Raw genomic sequence first — 16,933 nt, 5'->3', positions numbered from 1 at the left:
GTGGGCGGGCCCAGGCTGGGACTGTCCACTCGTCCAGGACAAGGGACGTGGGCCTGGAAGGCACAACCCCTGAGCCCCAAGGAGGTAGGAGCAGCTCTGAGGGAGGGTGCACTGGAGCAGAGGCATCAAGGAGGGACGTTTGGTGACGAGATGGAGCAGGTGCTGGGGCCTGAGCAGGGCTCTGTGTGTGGGGTGCGTGGGGCAGGTGCGTGGGGCAGGGCTGCAGCCCCCCACCCAAGTCTCAAGGACCTGTTAGGCCACCTGCCCGAGACTCTTAAAAGCATAAGTAGCTGAACGATTGTAGGTTGAAATTCTCTTCCTTCCTTCCTGTCTTCCCGTCCCCCCGCCGCCCCAAATGCGCAGCCCCTTGTGAAGGCATTCGGGGACCGTGAAGCAGCGCGGACGGGCCAGGGCCTCCAGCCCCGCTCACAGCCGAGCCATCAGCGGCGAGCTGCGCCCCTGGGGGCTGAGAGCTGAGCCCAGCCTGGCCAGCCCCATGCCTCCCGCAGCGCTGAGGGGGCTTCTGCCCCCAGGCTTCCTCCCCGCTCTGCCTCTTCACTCCTTGCCCAAGGCTGGGGGGCAGGTCGTCGCTGCAGAGGGGCCGGCCCAGGGCCTGCTGTTTCACCGTCACTTCACGCGGCCTCCTGTCACCCGACGTGGAGAAAGCGCCCGGGCTCAGGGTCAGAAAGGAGGCCTCTACTGAACGAGGCGACGTCTGCCACTTCCGATGTGTCTTACCTGTGCCATGCGGCCAGCGAGTGCCTCAGTGAGAGGCAAGCTTGGAGCTGAGCCCAGGACGGGGGAATGAGGTGGGCATGGGACCTGTCCAGCCCTGGGGGGCCTGTGCAAGGGGAGGGGCCTGAACAGAAGCTCCCCGCCCCAACCTCTCCCTTTGCTCAAACTCTCCTGTGGTTAATCCTTCTCAACTGTGCACTGCCGGGTTCCGGGGCGGGGGCCGTCACGCTGAGCGGTCCTCGGGGAGGGACGCCCTTGGTGTGGACGCGCGTGTAAGCAGCGAGGGTCACGGGCACCTGGCGGCACGTTGGGTGGGCAGCGACCTCAAGGAGAGACGCCTAGAAGGGCGCACCCCAGAATTTACTGAGCATTCTCTCTGAACAGCAGGATCATAGAAGGCTTTTATTTTCTTATTTTGTCCAGTGAAGCATTTCTCATTTTCTGTAAAGATTTTAACTTTTCTATTGAGAGATAAAAAGGAGTTTAATGACTACGGTAAAATCCTTTCAGGAAAATGGGAAGTAATACATGACAAAACCAGGGAGGTGTTTGTATCATTTGCCTAGTGATTTTTCCAGGTGATTTATCCCAAAGAAATAATTTAACAGAAGCAAAATTGCATGCGTGTGTGTGTGTGTGTGTGTGTGTGTGAGTGTATATCCGGGTAGGCGGGTGTGCATGTTTCTGTGTTTGTGCACGCAGGCGTGTGTATTTGTGCATGTGTGTGTAGGTGGGTGTGCATGTGTGTGCAAATGTGTGTGTGTGTGCAGGCGTCTGTGTGCAGGTGCATGTATGCACATGTGCATGTGTGGGCCCTGTGTGCATGCACACGTGTTTCTGTGTATGTCGTGTGTGTGTGTGTGTGTACGTGTGCGGATGTGCGTGTTGTGCAGGTGCGAGTGTGTGCACACGTGTGTGCTTTTACGTCTGCGTGTGTGTGTGTGCATGTGTGCTTACTGCTTGCCCTTCAGGAGTCAGCTTGGTCTTGCCCTAAGTGCCAGGCTAGAAGCCCTTCCAGCACAGGTGTGCCCCCGCCGTGGGCACCAGCAGCCGTGGGGATCACGGTGCGATTCTCACAAGGACGGGGAGGCTGCTGCTGTGCCCCTGCCTAAATATGGAGGGCGACCAGCTCGCACCTGGGTGAGGGCTGGAAGGGAGCATGCGGAAACGAGTGTCGAGGGAAGCGAGGCTTCTTCCTCACTGGCCACAAGGAGCCGTCCTGAGTGTCACAGTGGAGGGCGCCAGCTGACCTTTGCCCCCACTCTGTCTTCAAGGCCAGCGAGCGAGTGGCTTCAGGTAAGTCCTCTGCCCCCTGCCCCCTGCTTTCCTCACCCACTGAGTGGGGACGAGGACACAGGTGACATCACCCCGCCCGCCTCCTGGGGGCACCTGAGGACGGGCTTCTCTGCCCTGGACATGGGTGCCCTTGGAACGCAAAGGTCGGAGCAGGGGTGCTGCCTTCTCCCCCAGATTAAGATGCAGTAACTTGGGCACCCCGTGAATTCTCCAGCTGCCTTTCCGGCCAGAGCCTGGAGCATCAGGGCCAGAGGAGAACCAGAGACAGCTCCCTTTGCACTCCCGGGGCTCGGGGAGACCCAGGGGTGCTGCATGGCACCAGGGCATGGGGTCGCGGCCCCAGTGAGATCTCCTAAGCGAACCGGCTCCCCCACCAAGCACGGCCACGCCTCGGGGCGTCCGGGCGCCTGTCCCGTGGGAGGGCCATGCAGGGTCTCGACGGCGCGGCCGGTACCTGAGCACTCGGTCCGAGGCCTGGCTGGACTTGGACACGTCACAGCCCTGGTGCTTCTCCTGAGCCTTGGCCAACTTCTCTGCCGCAGCAATAGGGCATCCGGAGAGGCTGCAAAGACAGGGCTCTAAGCGTCCTCCGCGGGCAGTGCCCCTCATCGACCCCATCAGCCCCTCCCTCCCTCCCTCTCGCAGCATCAGGCTCCCGAGCCTCAGGGATGGAGGGAACCGGGAAGGGGCTTCACACGTTTGCCCCCCAGCTCCATCAGACATGCTAATGGCTGTGTCACGTCAGCGAATGCACAGCCCTTCTCAAGGATGACAAAACAGGCAGAATCATTCAAGGGACACAGAATCTTAGACACAGTGTCCGTTCTGGGATGCTCGCTGGGGAATTGACCACTGGGTAGGATGGGTTTCTGAAAATCCCAAGTGCAGGGCCCTCTGGCACTTGCTGACCTCAGCACGGTGGACACAGGCTGACCAGCCTGGCTGCCTCATCCCCAGAAAGAGACCCAGAAGGGAGAGGAAGGGAGAATGATCTTGAGGCTCCTGTAAAATGTTTTCTGAACCTAAGTATTTACAGGAAGAGACAGCAGGGTGCTCTTCTGTGTTTGAGCTGATTTTTCGTGAAACCCTGGTGTCTGCTCTGTGCATCTCTGCTCACAGAGCAGAGGCTTCACCCACATACACACTGAGTCCGGAATTGGTGTGGTTCTGGTGAGGATTCACGGAGGAGCTGATGCTGTAAGCCCTGTAATCAGGCATCAGGGGGCTGATCCAGCCATCACATCATGGTCCTCCAGAGGACGCCCAGGAACGTTGCCGAGGGGTACAAGTTTGTGACCTCACTCATTATAAACTTAGCACAAGTAACCAAGTTTATCAGACGAGCAACAATGACAGTGAAACTGATAACAGCTTCCTCCATTCAGATATAACTTTATGCAACTTCGTGAAGCTGGAACGATAGGCAGGACAAAAACAATGTGAGGGAATCTCTCTCAGGCTGTTGGGTGAAAAGGGCCTGCTGGGAACTGAGTTTGAGGTCACTTAGCAGAAGTCGGGACCAGGCATGAAAGACAGCGGGGTCTGTCCCGAGCAGAGTGCGGCTCTGCAGCTGCAGCCAGGGGGGCCTGTCTCCTTGGGCCCCTTTCCCGGCATGTGCCCTCACCAGCTTCTTTGCACACGTGCTGGCACCTGATGACACCCACACGGATGACCGGGGTGCCAGTAGGGGTCACGGGGTGGCCGAGTGAGGTCACACTGTGCTCGGTCTGTGATCTCTAGCTGCCATCCCATCTGATGGGGACAGGAGGGGACCTCCTGACCCCTGGAAGCTAAGGGAGAGGTTCCTGCCTTCCTTGGAGTCACTGAAGATGGTTATGGCTCCATGTGGGGTCTGACCTCAAGGAGGACACCTTCTGGGGGACCGTCACTACATCACGAGCTGGGGAGACACCTGCAGACTCGGGGTCTAAGCCCTGAGCTTTGGTGGGCACCCTGGGCCGGCTCAGCTCCCTCTCTTGAGGGCAGTGCCCAGGCCCCTGTCCTGCGGGGCTGCGCCCCCTCCTGAGGGCACAGGGAGGGGCTGCCGCAATCGGCTCCCTGCAGCGACGCAGGAGCTCTGCTTACCTTCTGTGCGAGTTCCTGTTGCTGTTTACATGCCCTCGCCCCGTGCAGCCTGGAGTGGGACACTTGAGAACATTCTCATGCATGGCAAGAACTTGACAAGGAGAGGCAGAGAAAACAGCCCAGCGTTAAAACACAGAAACGGTCCCAAGACAAGAAAATGCAGTCATTTTAACAAAGGCTGGGTTAGTTTACAACAGACAGTCCTACACACGTCTGAGATGGACATGGGTAGGGAGACACAGGTAGGAAGAAGGGGAGGTGGTCTCCACCTGACTCTGACCGGCATGCAAAGCGGGGTGCGCTGGGCGGGAGTGGGGGCTCGAGCAGTGGGAGCACAGGGCCGCTCCCACCAGGGCAGGAAACCGGGGTCCCCGTGTGGCCTCCAGGCGCAAGCTCGAGGCGGGGGTCAGCCGTGTCCAGCACGCAGATCGGCAGCTTGTAAACACGCCTCTGCCTTGGAAACACACGCGAGGGGGGCGTGCGTGACCAGGCACTCCCAAACCCGAATGTACATACAGTGAGTTAGATGATGACTTCTCATTTAGGAACTGGGTATCCTATTCTTGATTATACGAGGAAGAAAGAGCTATGCGGGCCCAGGGGACACCAGGAGGGAGGTGCAGGGCCTGGCCTACAGGGTGGAGAAGGCCACGCTGTCCGGAGAGCCAGCCCGAGCTTCCCCGAGGAGGTCACGGCCCTGGACTGTCGCTCGTGCGTTCCCTTCTGGTCCTCACTGACCGATCGCTGCCCTGGACGGTGGGGTCTGCCGGGGATGAGCAGTGCCGTGACCGCCCCCGCCCCGGCCCCCCGTCCAGGGTCCCTGAGCTCCGTGGGACCGGTGCAGCGAGCGTGCTGACCCTCCACGGCGAGGCTGCCCTGGCACCCGGCAAACACGGCCCGCCCGAATCCCGTGTGTCCCTGTTGCCTAGAGCCCCTCTCATCTCAGGGGCCCTCCCTCGCTTCCCTGAAGCCCCTCGTGTCCCCCCGACAGGGCCCTGTGCCCCCTCAGCCCTGTCTGTTCCAGCGGTTCAGGCTCCATCCGGGCAGGGCGGCCAGGGGGCTCACTCTGCCAGGACGCGGCCTGAGCAGGCATCGGGGTCTCCTCTCTGGGGCGTGACCCTGCCCCCTGCCACCCGCTCTCTGACCCGCCCTCCTTGGCTTGCATCTTGGCCCTTCACTGACGCCCGGTCACCTTCTCATCACTGCTCTCGACCTTCCCCGTGATGCAGCTTCCTCTCCTCCCCGAGACTGAACCCTCCGAGTGCTAAGTCTCCCTTGGAGACAGCACACGCCTTCTGCTCCTGCCTGCGTGGTGGGCCACCCTCTCTTGCCAACGCCTGCTCCGTCCTCCGCATCCAGCCTGACCTGGGATGGGGTCTGTGCTGCCCTGGGTCTGCAGGGGTCTCGGCTTCCTCCGGGGCCCAGTCTCCCTCTCGGGGGTCAGCTCCAGCCTCTCTCGGCAAACTCGCTGCCCTCTGCATCACCTTCTGCCTGACTTTTTTCTCAGGCACCCCCTAAACATGTGGGCCTCTCAGAAAAACCGCCTTCTGCCCCGTCCTCTGCCCCTGGAGTGTCTCCGCTCCTGTGTCCCCTCCTCTGCCTACCTTCCTACACGCCTGTGTCCAGACCTCCCAGTCCAGGCTCCTGTTCAACCTCCTTTCTGAGCAGCTTCATCCTGATTTTACTGACGCTGCCCAGAGGACTGGCCCCCTGTGTGTCTGACCTCATCTGAGAGTCCCGGCTGGCCGTCCGGCCCGTGGGGAACGTCACACACAGCGTTCAGCTTCAGCTGGAGAGTCCAGGCCACCAGACTCCCTGTTGAATGTGCCCTGTTCTGGATTCCCCACCTCGGTGATGGGGGGAGACTCGCCGTCGACCCCGGGAGGCTCCTGGGCGTCTTCTCAACCTGCCTTCCTTTCTCCTTCTCACGTCCTGTCCTGCCAGCCTGTCTCTGGAACGTTCCTTGGACCCGACCCTCTGGCACCACCTCCTTCCTGCCGGGCCTCCCACATGGACCATCACGACAGCTCTTAGAGAACTCCCAGGGCTCCCTCTCAGACAGGACGGCCCAAGAATCACCTGTGTGAGGCCCGCGGTGGCCCTGGCCCTGATGCCCGTAGCAGGGCTGGAACTTGGTGGTGAGGTGGGCACACTGTCTCGTGCACATGGCTGACCCCTGCCACGCCGGGCTGGGGGCTCCTGGAGCAAAGCTGTGTCTCATGTTACTCTCCGTGAGTCCTCTGTGTCTCTAAGGTGTGTCAAAAGCTGGGGTACAGTCTACTTTACGGAATTCAACTGGACAGGAAAGTGGTTAGGGTGTGCTGGCCCAGAAAAAGCTAACAAATCAAAAGTAGCAAAGACATGCTTCTGTGGAGCGCTTTGACTCGGTCATTTCTACGGAAACACTCCCGTACAAGCCCATTTGTGGAAACGACCTCCTGGGGGCACCCGAGAAAGTGGCGGTGACCCTGGTTCAGAGCTGAGTCCGCGGCACGTGAAAAAGGCACAGCCAGGTGCGGCCTGACGCGGGTCGGGGTGCAGAGGAGACTGCCCTAGACTGCCGCGGCATCGGGGTGCAGAGGAGACTGCCCTAGACTGCCGCGGCGTTGGGGTGCAGAGGAGACTGCCCTAGACTGCTCTTGGGGACATGGGGAGTCAGGAGGATCGCTCAGGCGTGAGAGTAACGGATGCTCTACTTGGACGTCTCAAAGAAACAGCGCACAGAGAAGCTCCCTGTTCTTCAGGCGTTAGTGCTGGGTCCTCCCGCCTTGTTTGCAGATGAGGACGAGTGGTACAGAGCGCAGGTCTCCTGCCCCACCACACAGCCGGTCAGGACTGAACCCAAATGCCGACCCCAGGTCTCCATGGAGACAGCTGGCTCGGGGCTGGGACAGAGGCGGGTTTGGGTCTGAGCTCTAGTTCTCTGCTCGGAGGAGCTCAGAAAGCGGCACGCATCCTCAGACGCCAGGTGCTGAGCCGATTCCCAGGGGGGGAGGAGGAGGCGCCTGGCCTTCCCGTTCCTCATCTGAAAACAGGGCCAATGCCCCTGCGGGTGTACTGGGGATTGGATGAGTGCGAGCGGGTGCCTGACCCAGGGGTGCTGGGCGGAAGCGGCCGGGGTGAAGCGAGCTGCTTCTGCTCATGTAACACACGGGCGCAGCCTCTCTGCAATCCGCTGCGGCCACAGCCCTGCGCCTTCGCTCACAGGACGGTTCCCAGAGACTGGGCTTCCCACTGCCAGGGGCCACCTGCAAGCCTGCAGCCACAGCAGCTTCTACAAATACGTCATCTGAAAACACTCAGCTCAACCTGTCCTCTAAGCTGCACAGCTTTCTCTGCTCCTCCAAAGCTGGCCGCTGTGATGGGGAAGTCCCCAGAAGGGCCCCCTCAACCACCAGCTGGCCACTGCCGCTTCTCCAGCCGGGCGACGAGTGGTCCCCACTAGAAACCGCGTCTTACAGGATGAGGGACCCCCACCACCTTAGACCCCAAATCAGGGGCCGACACAGTCATTCCTGAAAACATGCCTTTTTCCTGAGCCATCAGTTCTAATTGTACCTTCATAGTTGGCACACTTTATGTGTGGAGAAAAGATAAGCAAAAAAAGGTATATCATTTCAGTTCTAAAAGAAATTTAGTTGTTTTCATAGATGGAGTGCATGTTCTCAGAACCTAACTAATTCAAACAGATTTGTAAGATGGAAACCAACTCGAGTTAAACCTCCTTAAGATTTTACAGTGTAGAACTGTTGGGACATAATGACATAGAGATGCAGGTACACATAAATACTGGTTCGCGTGGATGGAGAAGTGCGGATAACTGGGCAAAAGCCACCTCAGAGTCCCTTTTCTTTGGGGGTCAGCGCGTGGGGCGCGGGGTGGATGCCTCAGAGACTGTCTAGATTCAGGGCTGCGATCTGTGGGGAGGAAAGGAGGGAGGTGCCTGGCGAGGGTTGCTGCGAGCTCGAGATGAAGGCAAGACCAGGCTGTCTGCTCGGGGGCCACAGTGGGTGACTGATATGGAGCTGGGGTCCGAGGTGGGTATGCAGGGACCGCACCGAGGGGATGCTACGGTGGTGGGGCCGGGGTCCTGGCTGAGCTGCCCCTCGGACAAGGAGGACACACGCGCCAGGCGCCAGGAGATGGAATGACAGGCGAGAGGACGCAGAAACGAGGGGCAGGCGTGTGCGCGCCAGGGCGCTGGGGAAACGCGGACTTACTTTCTGGAGGGACCCTATCTTTGTGCGGGCATCCGGACAGACTGCGGTGATGCGGATAAAGCCCGGTTACGTGGCCCGTTCCATCGCACCCAGGGGTGGGGCACTTGCTCTCTTTCTTTTCTGCTCTCGAGGGATCTAAAAGCGATAACAGGTGTCAAGAGAATGAATTTTTTTTTCAACCAACCGAAGACAAATGTGATTATTTAACAATCTGAAGAGACCTTGATACATAAAGACGTAAAGCAGGTGTCGGGGGCACACTGCCACATCCTGGGTCGTTCTCTGGTTTCAGGTGATTTTTTTTTTTTTAACCTTAAACGGTGTAATCATGAATCATATTTTACTTTCGATGCTAAAGAAAAAAAGGCTCTCCCTATCTGAACTCTTGATTAATCATTTCCCGTGTGTTACATGATAAGTTGTTGCTCAAAGAAATCAACATAAATAATGATGAGACAGTGACCTTCTCAGAGAACAAGACATCTCCATAATCCTTCACCAACTGCTTCGTGACATCCAACCAGGAAACATAACATCTTTTAAGCACTCTGCAGCAGAGTTTCTTACTGAATTCTCTGATCGTATGCGCCATTAACTGCACAATTTTACTGGTACTGAAATGTCTTCTCTTGAAACACTGTTCTTAGGACACAAATTCAGTGCTTTTCTCAAGACAGACTGAACTCTCAGAAGGCACTGCAAGCAAATGACCGAAATGGCAGGACTCCCACCTGACAGAGGTGATGGGCAATCAAGAACGTTTCAGAAGCTGCTGCAGCAGTAATTTGTTTTGATCTCTTCGTCTGTGCTTGGAGCCAGAGGAAGGCTTGGACAGCTGTGCGAGCATGCACCAGACTACGGGGCGGCACTTCTGGGCAGCCTGGGCGCTGTGGTGCCCACGGGGTGGACGCCAGATGCCAGAGTGTGGTGACATTGCCAACAAAATTAACCCTAGACCAGAACTGGCCGCAGCTCATAAATGTGCAGAAAATAACCCCAGAACCTATTTCTACGATGAAGCCCAGACCAAACAGTAACATCAGTGTGCGAAACACTGCTTTTGAACCAGTTTTCAAAACGAGACGCACAGATGAACCACAGATGGCGACCACTAGAAGTCTGGCCTGGGGAAGCTACAGGTAACGGATCTTTCGGGATTTAATGCTTTTGTATTGATACTGCAGTAATCAGGCCAATAGTAATTTTTCTAGTAAAACATCTAGAAAACAGATGTTTTACTTTTGGAGAAGGATTCATTTTATATCAAGAAAGAGGATTGGTCTAAAATTTTTGGAACTTTTATAAAATTTTTTTCTTAATCATTTATGTAAACTTGAAATAGACATAGGACTCACAGGAATATATATATATACTTTTATGTTTGCATAAAAATCCTTCCTTTTATTGTTTAGCTAACATTTTATTCTCTAAAATATATCTTCCAGGTCCTGGAATCTCTTAGTGAGAGATATGTCCTAGATACAACGGTCAGCTACTTTCTGCCTTTATTTACAGATAATCAACTCTGAAAACAAATCTAAACCTATGCTTCTGTGACTTCAATTTCCAAGTATCTTTAAATTTGAGATTCTCTGATAACCAAAGGCTCAGCACTTTATTGCCTTTGAGTAATTTCATAATAATAGTGGTATAACTGAATGGATGCAAATATAAAATAGTAAGTGCAAGTAACCATTTCAAAGGAAAATATTATTTAAGATCATAAATTAAAGATATCATTTAAAATAATAAACTAGATATAAATGACTTTAAAGGATAAAAACATAAGTTATAACTATTAGGAATCATTATGTGACTCTTTTCCATGAGTTTTTACAGTTTCCTAACAAATTATACTATGTCACGACCTTGAAAGTGTTCTGAAGCTCAGAGCAGATTTGTGTGAACACCATGCGTCTCTGGCCACTGCAGGTTTGGAGACGCCCGGGTGTACTCTCCTCTCGATGCCTGTGTGCTGGGGGAGGGCGGTCACGTCTGCCTTCACCAACACCCCCACCTCCTTGCTTTCTCCCTTCTCACAACCCCAATTCATCTTGAAAGCAAATCTTTGAGCAAACGCAAAACAACCAAGCAAGCAAAACCGGCCAACAGTCTACCCCAAAGGCTCGCAACGACATCTAGAAACACCTGCGCGCTGGCTCTAGCCCTTCCCTTTCTCCCTTTGGAGTAGACACTTGAGGAGAAGGTGGAAAAAGTTTTGTGATGAACTTTTGTTTTAGCTTAAGCTTTTGGAAAGGTTACTCATCTATAATTTAAATCATTTTGAAGAGATTGTGTATGAATGAGAATTGGTATGAGTGTTCTCTCCATGTTTAATATAGCAGCAGAGAAGCTGACCATAGATTGTTGATACGCACTTGGCCATGCCTGCCACGCTCCTCTGTCCATGGGATATCCCAGGCAAGAATACTGGAGTGGGCAGACAGTGCCTTCTCAGGGGATCTTCCTGACCCAGGGATGGAACCAGGTCTCTGCATGGCAGGCAGATTCTTTACTGCCCGAGCCACCAGGGAAGCCCAGGAGGGCAGACAGCTTTTTGAAACAGGAGACACTTTCTCTCTCTCCCCACATTGGTGCTCTTCCTTGGCTGTATTATTTGCTTCTGCATGTAACTACGACATCTTCAAAAGAAACGTGGGAGCGACATGGAACACACTGAGAGGGAAATGGAGGTGTGCTTTGACCAGAGCGGGAGGATGTGGAAAACCTGGGGAGAGGCGGAAGTCGTCAGGGAAGTCCAATCCCCAATCTTCCCCCTTTCAGGGAAAAAGCGCATCTCCGTTTGGGGATTTTAGTGTTTGTTTCCATTCTGTCCCTGTTTATTGAGGGGAAACAAGTGATCCGAACTCCACTTCTTCCCCAAAACAACACAAAACAACGATAACAAAACAAAGTGAGTGAAAATCTACAGCGGGTTGCTGGGTTGGAAGAGGCCGCAGAAACCAGCACAGGCACAGGAAGCCCGTGTGCATGAGCCCGTGTGGCTGCCTTCGCAACCAGACTCAGGCCTGAAACACTCTGCAGAGAGCTGTCGTGTCTGTCCCGACCCAGTCCCCAGGGAAGGACACTGTTTCTTCCCAAGTGCTCCGAGTCTGTGTGTGTGTAGGTCGCTTCAGTCGTGTTCGGCTCTGCGGCCCCGTGGCCTGTAGGCCACCGGGTTTCCCTGTCCATGGGGTTCTCCAGGCAAGAACACTGGCGTGCGCTCCCAACCCAGGGATCGAACCCGCGTCCCTCATGTCTCCTGTATTAGCATGCGAGTTCTTTACCATCAGTGCCACCTGGGAGTCTCAAATATCCAACTACGGATTTCTAAGAGACTGTTCGTTATAACACAGTCGCTGCATCTCCGGGTCTTGTAACACCCAAAGCAAGCCTGGCAATCCCCTGAGCTCCATGCCATGGTCTTCACACGCTGCCCTTCACAGGGTCTGGCCTACACCTGCCTTACTGAAACGGCCGTCAGCACCCAAGCACCTGGCACATGCAGGACCCAGCAGGCCTGGCTGAGGTCCGTCTCCAGTGGAGTTAAAGAAAAGCCCGATGTGCCCCTGGGGGTGCATGCCCATCGAGAGGAGAAAACACACCTGTGTCCACACAGAAGTGGGTTCTGACTGTGTGACGTTGCCCTAGCAACTGATTTCCAAAGCAAAATCTGAACCTCGTTATAAGGAAACAATATTCATAAGGAATAGGACCGCACCCAAGACAGAAGGCCTTTCCGGCACAACTAGGGAAGGATTCAGGGAATCACCAGTTTCATTCTTGAAGTTGCTTCTTCTCACTTGGTTCTGAAAGAGTCTTGAAACTGAAATATTCACAAGCTCCTACACGAGGTCAAATTATAATCCACTTCATACTGAAAGCGAACATGGCTGTTACTGGAAACCTGCCGTCGACCGTTCAGGCTGGAAATATACACCTACACGTATTAGGTGTAGCAAACGTGTATGCATGTGGCTAAATGCACAGACCCACGCAGATGTGCACCCACACACTTCACAACTGGAAGCCTGGTTGGAGCTATGGCAGAGGATGGTTTTGAGTGCTTCCTGATAAAGCAAGCACCGTGACTGCTTCCGCGGTGGCTGGGAACAGAGAGGGGTGGGTACGCCCAAAGGACAACTACTGGTCTCCGCTGGGGACACGCGGCTCCCGTCACTGACGGGACTTAAGACAATGGACGTGGAGCCACTGCCCTCGCCTCACGTCAGTGGTCATTCTGCTGCTACCGTCCAGGCCTAGCAGGGATGCTTCCCTTGGGGGAGGGTCCATCAGTACCGGTCACTGGACGATAATTTCATAAATCAAGGACTTCCCTGGTGGCTCAGATGGTAAAGCCTCTCCGTACAAGGCGGGAGACCCGGGCTCAAACTCGGTACGGAAGATCTCCTGGAGAAGGCGATGGCACCCCACTGCGGTACTCTTGCCTGGAAAATCCCATGGATGGAGGAGCCTGGTGGGCTACGGTCCATGGGGTCGCAAAGAGTCGGACATGACTAAGCGACTTCACTTTCACTCTCATAAATCATGACGCCACCTACTCAATGCAATTCGAAATGCACACTTCACCCCCCTTGGCTAATTGTCACCTAAACCCTTCCCACTCCACACGGCCTGTGGCTCACCTGCGAGAAAACAGACTCATCCTAAGATTCTCTATCACGTGACCGGCGTGTGCTCTCACCCTGGATCTCCAAGACATGCGTCTTCCCCTGAAATATCATGTTATTAAGCTGCTTTGTGCATTTCTCAGACAGATATGTTATTTGCTCTTTGGAGACATAACCATGAGGCATAATTCTGGAATCACCTACAAGAAGCATGCACTGGTGATGCAGCGCGGTGAGATGCCTCCGTGAGCGGCAGCCTACGCCTGACAGCTTTCGCCCTAGCTCCCGCTTCCACGAGGCCACTTACGTTAGGTAGAAATATTACCTTTACCATAGTATGGCTTTTTGACATGGCTGTCCGCGGACTTAGGCTTCCTCTCCTCCCCAGGGAGCGGCCGCGGGGACTGGTCCTCGAAGGACCGCAGACTGTCCCTCCGGCCCGCCTCCAGCGCCATCTTCTCCCTCATGGCCTTGGCCCTCTCGGTCTCCAGGGCGATGGCTTTCTCCAGGAGGGTCAGGTTGCCCTTGGTCATGTCAAACACCTCCTCCGACCGGTCGGAGGTCACGGAGGCGGCGTCGTCGTCGCGCTCGCGGTACCCGCCGTCCTCCTTGGCACAGCTGGAGAACGTTCTGGGCCGGGGGCTCAGCTGCTCCTCCAGCCGCATCAGGTTCATCATGTCCGAGTAGCTGCGGTCCGGCGTCCGGCCCGGGAAGTCGTCTTCCGGGCGGCCGTGCGCGCGCGGGCCGGCGCCGGGCGGGGGCGGCCGCTCCTGGGGGCTGCCCTCGCTCAGCTTGCGCGCCAGGTCGAAGCACTGGTTGCGGAGACACTCCAGGCTGCTCAGACACACCTCCTCGTCGCTCTCCTCCACCAGCTTGTCCGCCAGCCCGTTGTTGGCCGGCTTGCCCAGCAGCCCGTAGCTCAAGGTCCGGCCGTCGGGCGGCGCCAGCGCGTCCGCGTAGGCGCGGTCGCCCGCGTGGTCCCCCAGCACGGCGCCGTGGCCCTGGGCCAGCAGCTTCAGGGAGTCCACCGTCTCCCTGACCACGTCGCTGTCGAGGTCCAGGCTGAGCTCGCCCTTGCGGCCGGGGACCTCCGTCTTGTCGCTGTCGTCCTCCAGGCTGTGCGACGTGCTGCTGTTCATCTCGGACTCGGTGCGCGCGCGGTACGCCGCGTCCTCCGCGATCTTGCCGAGGTTCAGCAGCGACTTGGCCACCAGCTCGTCGTAGTTGTCGTACTCCTCGTTGTTGTTGTCGTCCTTCTCCGCGTCCTGCAGCGCGCGCGCGCCGTGGCAGCCCAGCTGGTGGTCTTCTGCAAAGAGAGCAGACAAGAGGACACACGAGAAAACAAGAGGGAAAGCGGCTAGAACTGTGGCTGCAACAGCGCGGAAGGCAAGCTCGGGTTGCGGCCGTCTGGGACCTGGAGGCCCGCTGCAGGTCCGCAGGCGGAAGGGACATAAAAGGGGCGTGTGCTCAGGGCACAGGGGGCTGCTACCGACTAGGAGTTCCGGAGCTGACAGACAAGCCGCTGGATAGAGGAAACATAGTCTTGTTGCTGTTGAGTTGCTAAGTCGTGTCTGATTCTCTGCAACCCCATGGACTGCAGCCCACCAGGCTCCTCTGTCCATGGGATTCTCCAGGCAAGAATACTGGAGTGGGTTGCCATTTCCTCCTCCAGGGGATCTTCCTGAGTCAGGGATCGATTTCCCATCTCCTGCACTGAGCTACCTGGGAAGCCTAAATATAATTTTAAAATATTACTTTGTCATTACTTCTACATTTTAAGCATTGCTTTTAAAATTGGATTTATTTACTGCCTGACCACGTGCATAATAATGATATCCATCGTATGACTAGGCTTTCTAAGAGTTTGTGAACTTGTCGTCACCTTGTAAGCAGATGTTCACAACAATTGCTTTTAAAATGCTTTCATAGAGATGCTTGGGCAGCACAGAAGAAAGCCCAAGGTTCTGGCGGGTCCTGCTGGGGTCCCGACATGCCAACATTGGGGGCCCTGCAGGTTGCCGACATCTCGACATTGGTGGGTCCTGTGGTTGCTGACATCTCGACATTGGTGGGTCCTGCCGGGGTGCTGACATCCCGACATTGGTGGGTTCTGTGCCGACACCGACCCTGGGCAGTCAGTACCAAGAGCACATGCTAGGGTTGAGAGTGGCTTTGAATTTTCTACCTTAGAGCCAGTTTATCAAGATACACTGTGAAGCAACAAGCCCCAGCAAAACTTAGAAGGTACTCTGATTCACTGTATCTCAGTGGGCTGGAGATGGTGGGTGGGGAGAAGTACACAGTGGCCAGACGCCCATTAAAAGCAGGAGTGCGGTGAGTTAGCACCAATAGCACACCATCCAGCACTGCTGGGGTCATCCTGTGCCTCGGCAAGCCTGTGGCCAGCTGGCAGATACACCGTGTGCGTGACCATCTGAGCCGGCGGATATAACGTGTGGATAAGTGTCATGTCGACACTCACAAGAATTCGGGAATACTCATTTTAAAAAGGACCGTGTTAAAAATTACACTCACCCCTGTATTCGATGGCATCACCACTCGATGGACCTGAGTTTGAGCAAGCTCCGGGAGTTGGTGATGGACAGGGAAGCCTGGTGTGCTGCAGTCCATGGGGTTGCAAAGAGTTGGACACAACTGAGGGAGTGAACTGACCTGAACCCCTGTATTTCATCTGAAACATATTCTAACTCTAGAGGGATATTTGTAGAGTATGCATCGTTCCCCTCATGCTACACAGTCACTACCACATATATTGCAAAGTATAGATAATACTAAATGGATTTGCAAATGGATTCCCCCACCCACTTTAGGTTGGATTTGGTTAACTGCCTGCCATTTTCAAATATACTCCTTGTTTCTATGATTAAACAAGCCAGAGTAAGAAGAATTTTTAAAGTGTATTAGTGAGGAAATGAGGTGTATTGATTGCTAGAACATACTGGGTGATTCAGAGCTGAGTCAGGGGGCCCAAGAGTTTTCTTTATGGATTCTGTGCTGTCTCCTTAGAAAAGGTTTTTGTTGGTGAACGGGGTTGGACATCAACACGTCAGTAACAGAAAGTAACATCCTTGCTGGCCCACACGTGGAACCAACACATTTTTGAAATTTAACATCTCTCTAAACATCAGCAAATCAAAATTGTCATATATTAGTCAGAGAGTATCATTAATTGTATGAAATAAATGTTGTCGCTGCTTTGGATAATTTCTAGGAGTCGATAGCCTGAGAATGAGCATACGTGTTTTCCAAAGAGCAGCCAAAGGAAAACAAAACCAGTGAACACATCAGAAATACCGAGGAAGCATTCAGCTAACAGTACATCACTCACGGCCAGGGTGAGGCTCTCAAAACCGAGAGGCCACCCTCTGTGTCCTCGAGGCTGCTTGACCCCTGCCGTGAGCATGGGGATGGCAGGAGAGACGGCTCCAGGCGCGAAAGATCCTTGTGGGTAACGGACTTTCTCAAGGTATCAGTATTTAACTCTTTAAAAACACATGTGAGACAAAGTCAAGCCTTAATGATGTGGACGGATGGAGGGGGTCCATCAGGAACCTGCCAACAAGCAGGTTCGAAGCTTCAGCCTCCAGAATTCAAGGTCACTCACAGTGAGCTTTTGGAATTCCGTCTCTGATTTCGTGCTTTCAGGCAGTTTACCCTTCTAGTTGTGTTTTCGCTGAGGCTCACGATGAACAGGACCACGTGTGGAAGTGGGCAGTGAGAGATGGTCCAGAAGTCTCTGGGCCAGCTAGGCATTAACAACGTGGTCTTCATGGCCCACAAACTGAATTTTCAATCCAAAGAGATTCAAGAGTCAGTGGGGGTAGTTCTTCATGTGATGAATGATCCAGGAAACAGGGAGAGTGTGTTTGCGATGAGAAAAGATGTTTTACCAGAAAATTATTTTATAGTTCAGGTCCACATTCTAAACAAAAGAGCACGGCCACT

At 54.8% G+C, this 16,933-nt stretch overlaps 1 protein-coding gene across 2 annotated transcripts in view; it reads right to left on the bottom strand.

Annotated features, from left to right (window-relative positions):
- Nucleotides 1-16,933, bottom strand: part of MYT1L (myelin transcription factor 1 like) — a 421,026-nt gene that overhangs the window by 109,502 nt on the left and 294,591 nt on the right. For both annotated transcript variants that reach the window (XM_024995855.2, NM_001078012.1), the window contains 4 exon segments: nt 13,299-14,273; nt 8,337-8,471; nt 4,117-4,207; nt 2,486-2,593 (listed from right to left, as the gene is read on the bottom strand). In XM_024995855.2, the coding sequence (XP_024851623.1) occupies nt 2,486-2,593; nt 4,117-4,207; nt 8,337-8,471; nt 13,299-14,273 (1,309 nt within the window).

The sequence above is a fragment of the Bos taurus genome, chromosome 8, assembly GCF_002263795.3.
Source record: "Bos taurus isolate L1 Dominette 01449 registration number 42190680 breed Hereford chromosome 8, ARS-UCD2.0, whole genome shotgun sequence".
Taxonomy (NCBI): domain Eukaryota; kingdom Metazoa; phylum Chordata; class Mammalia; order Artiodactyla; family Bovidae; genus Bos; species Bos taurus.
The sequence above is the reverse complement of the archived record's forward strand: the minus strand, read 5'-3'. Positions and strand labels throughout refer to the sequence as shown.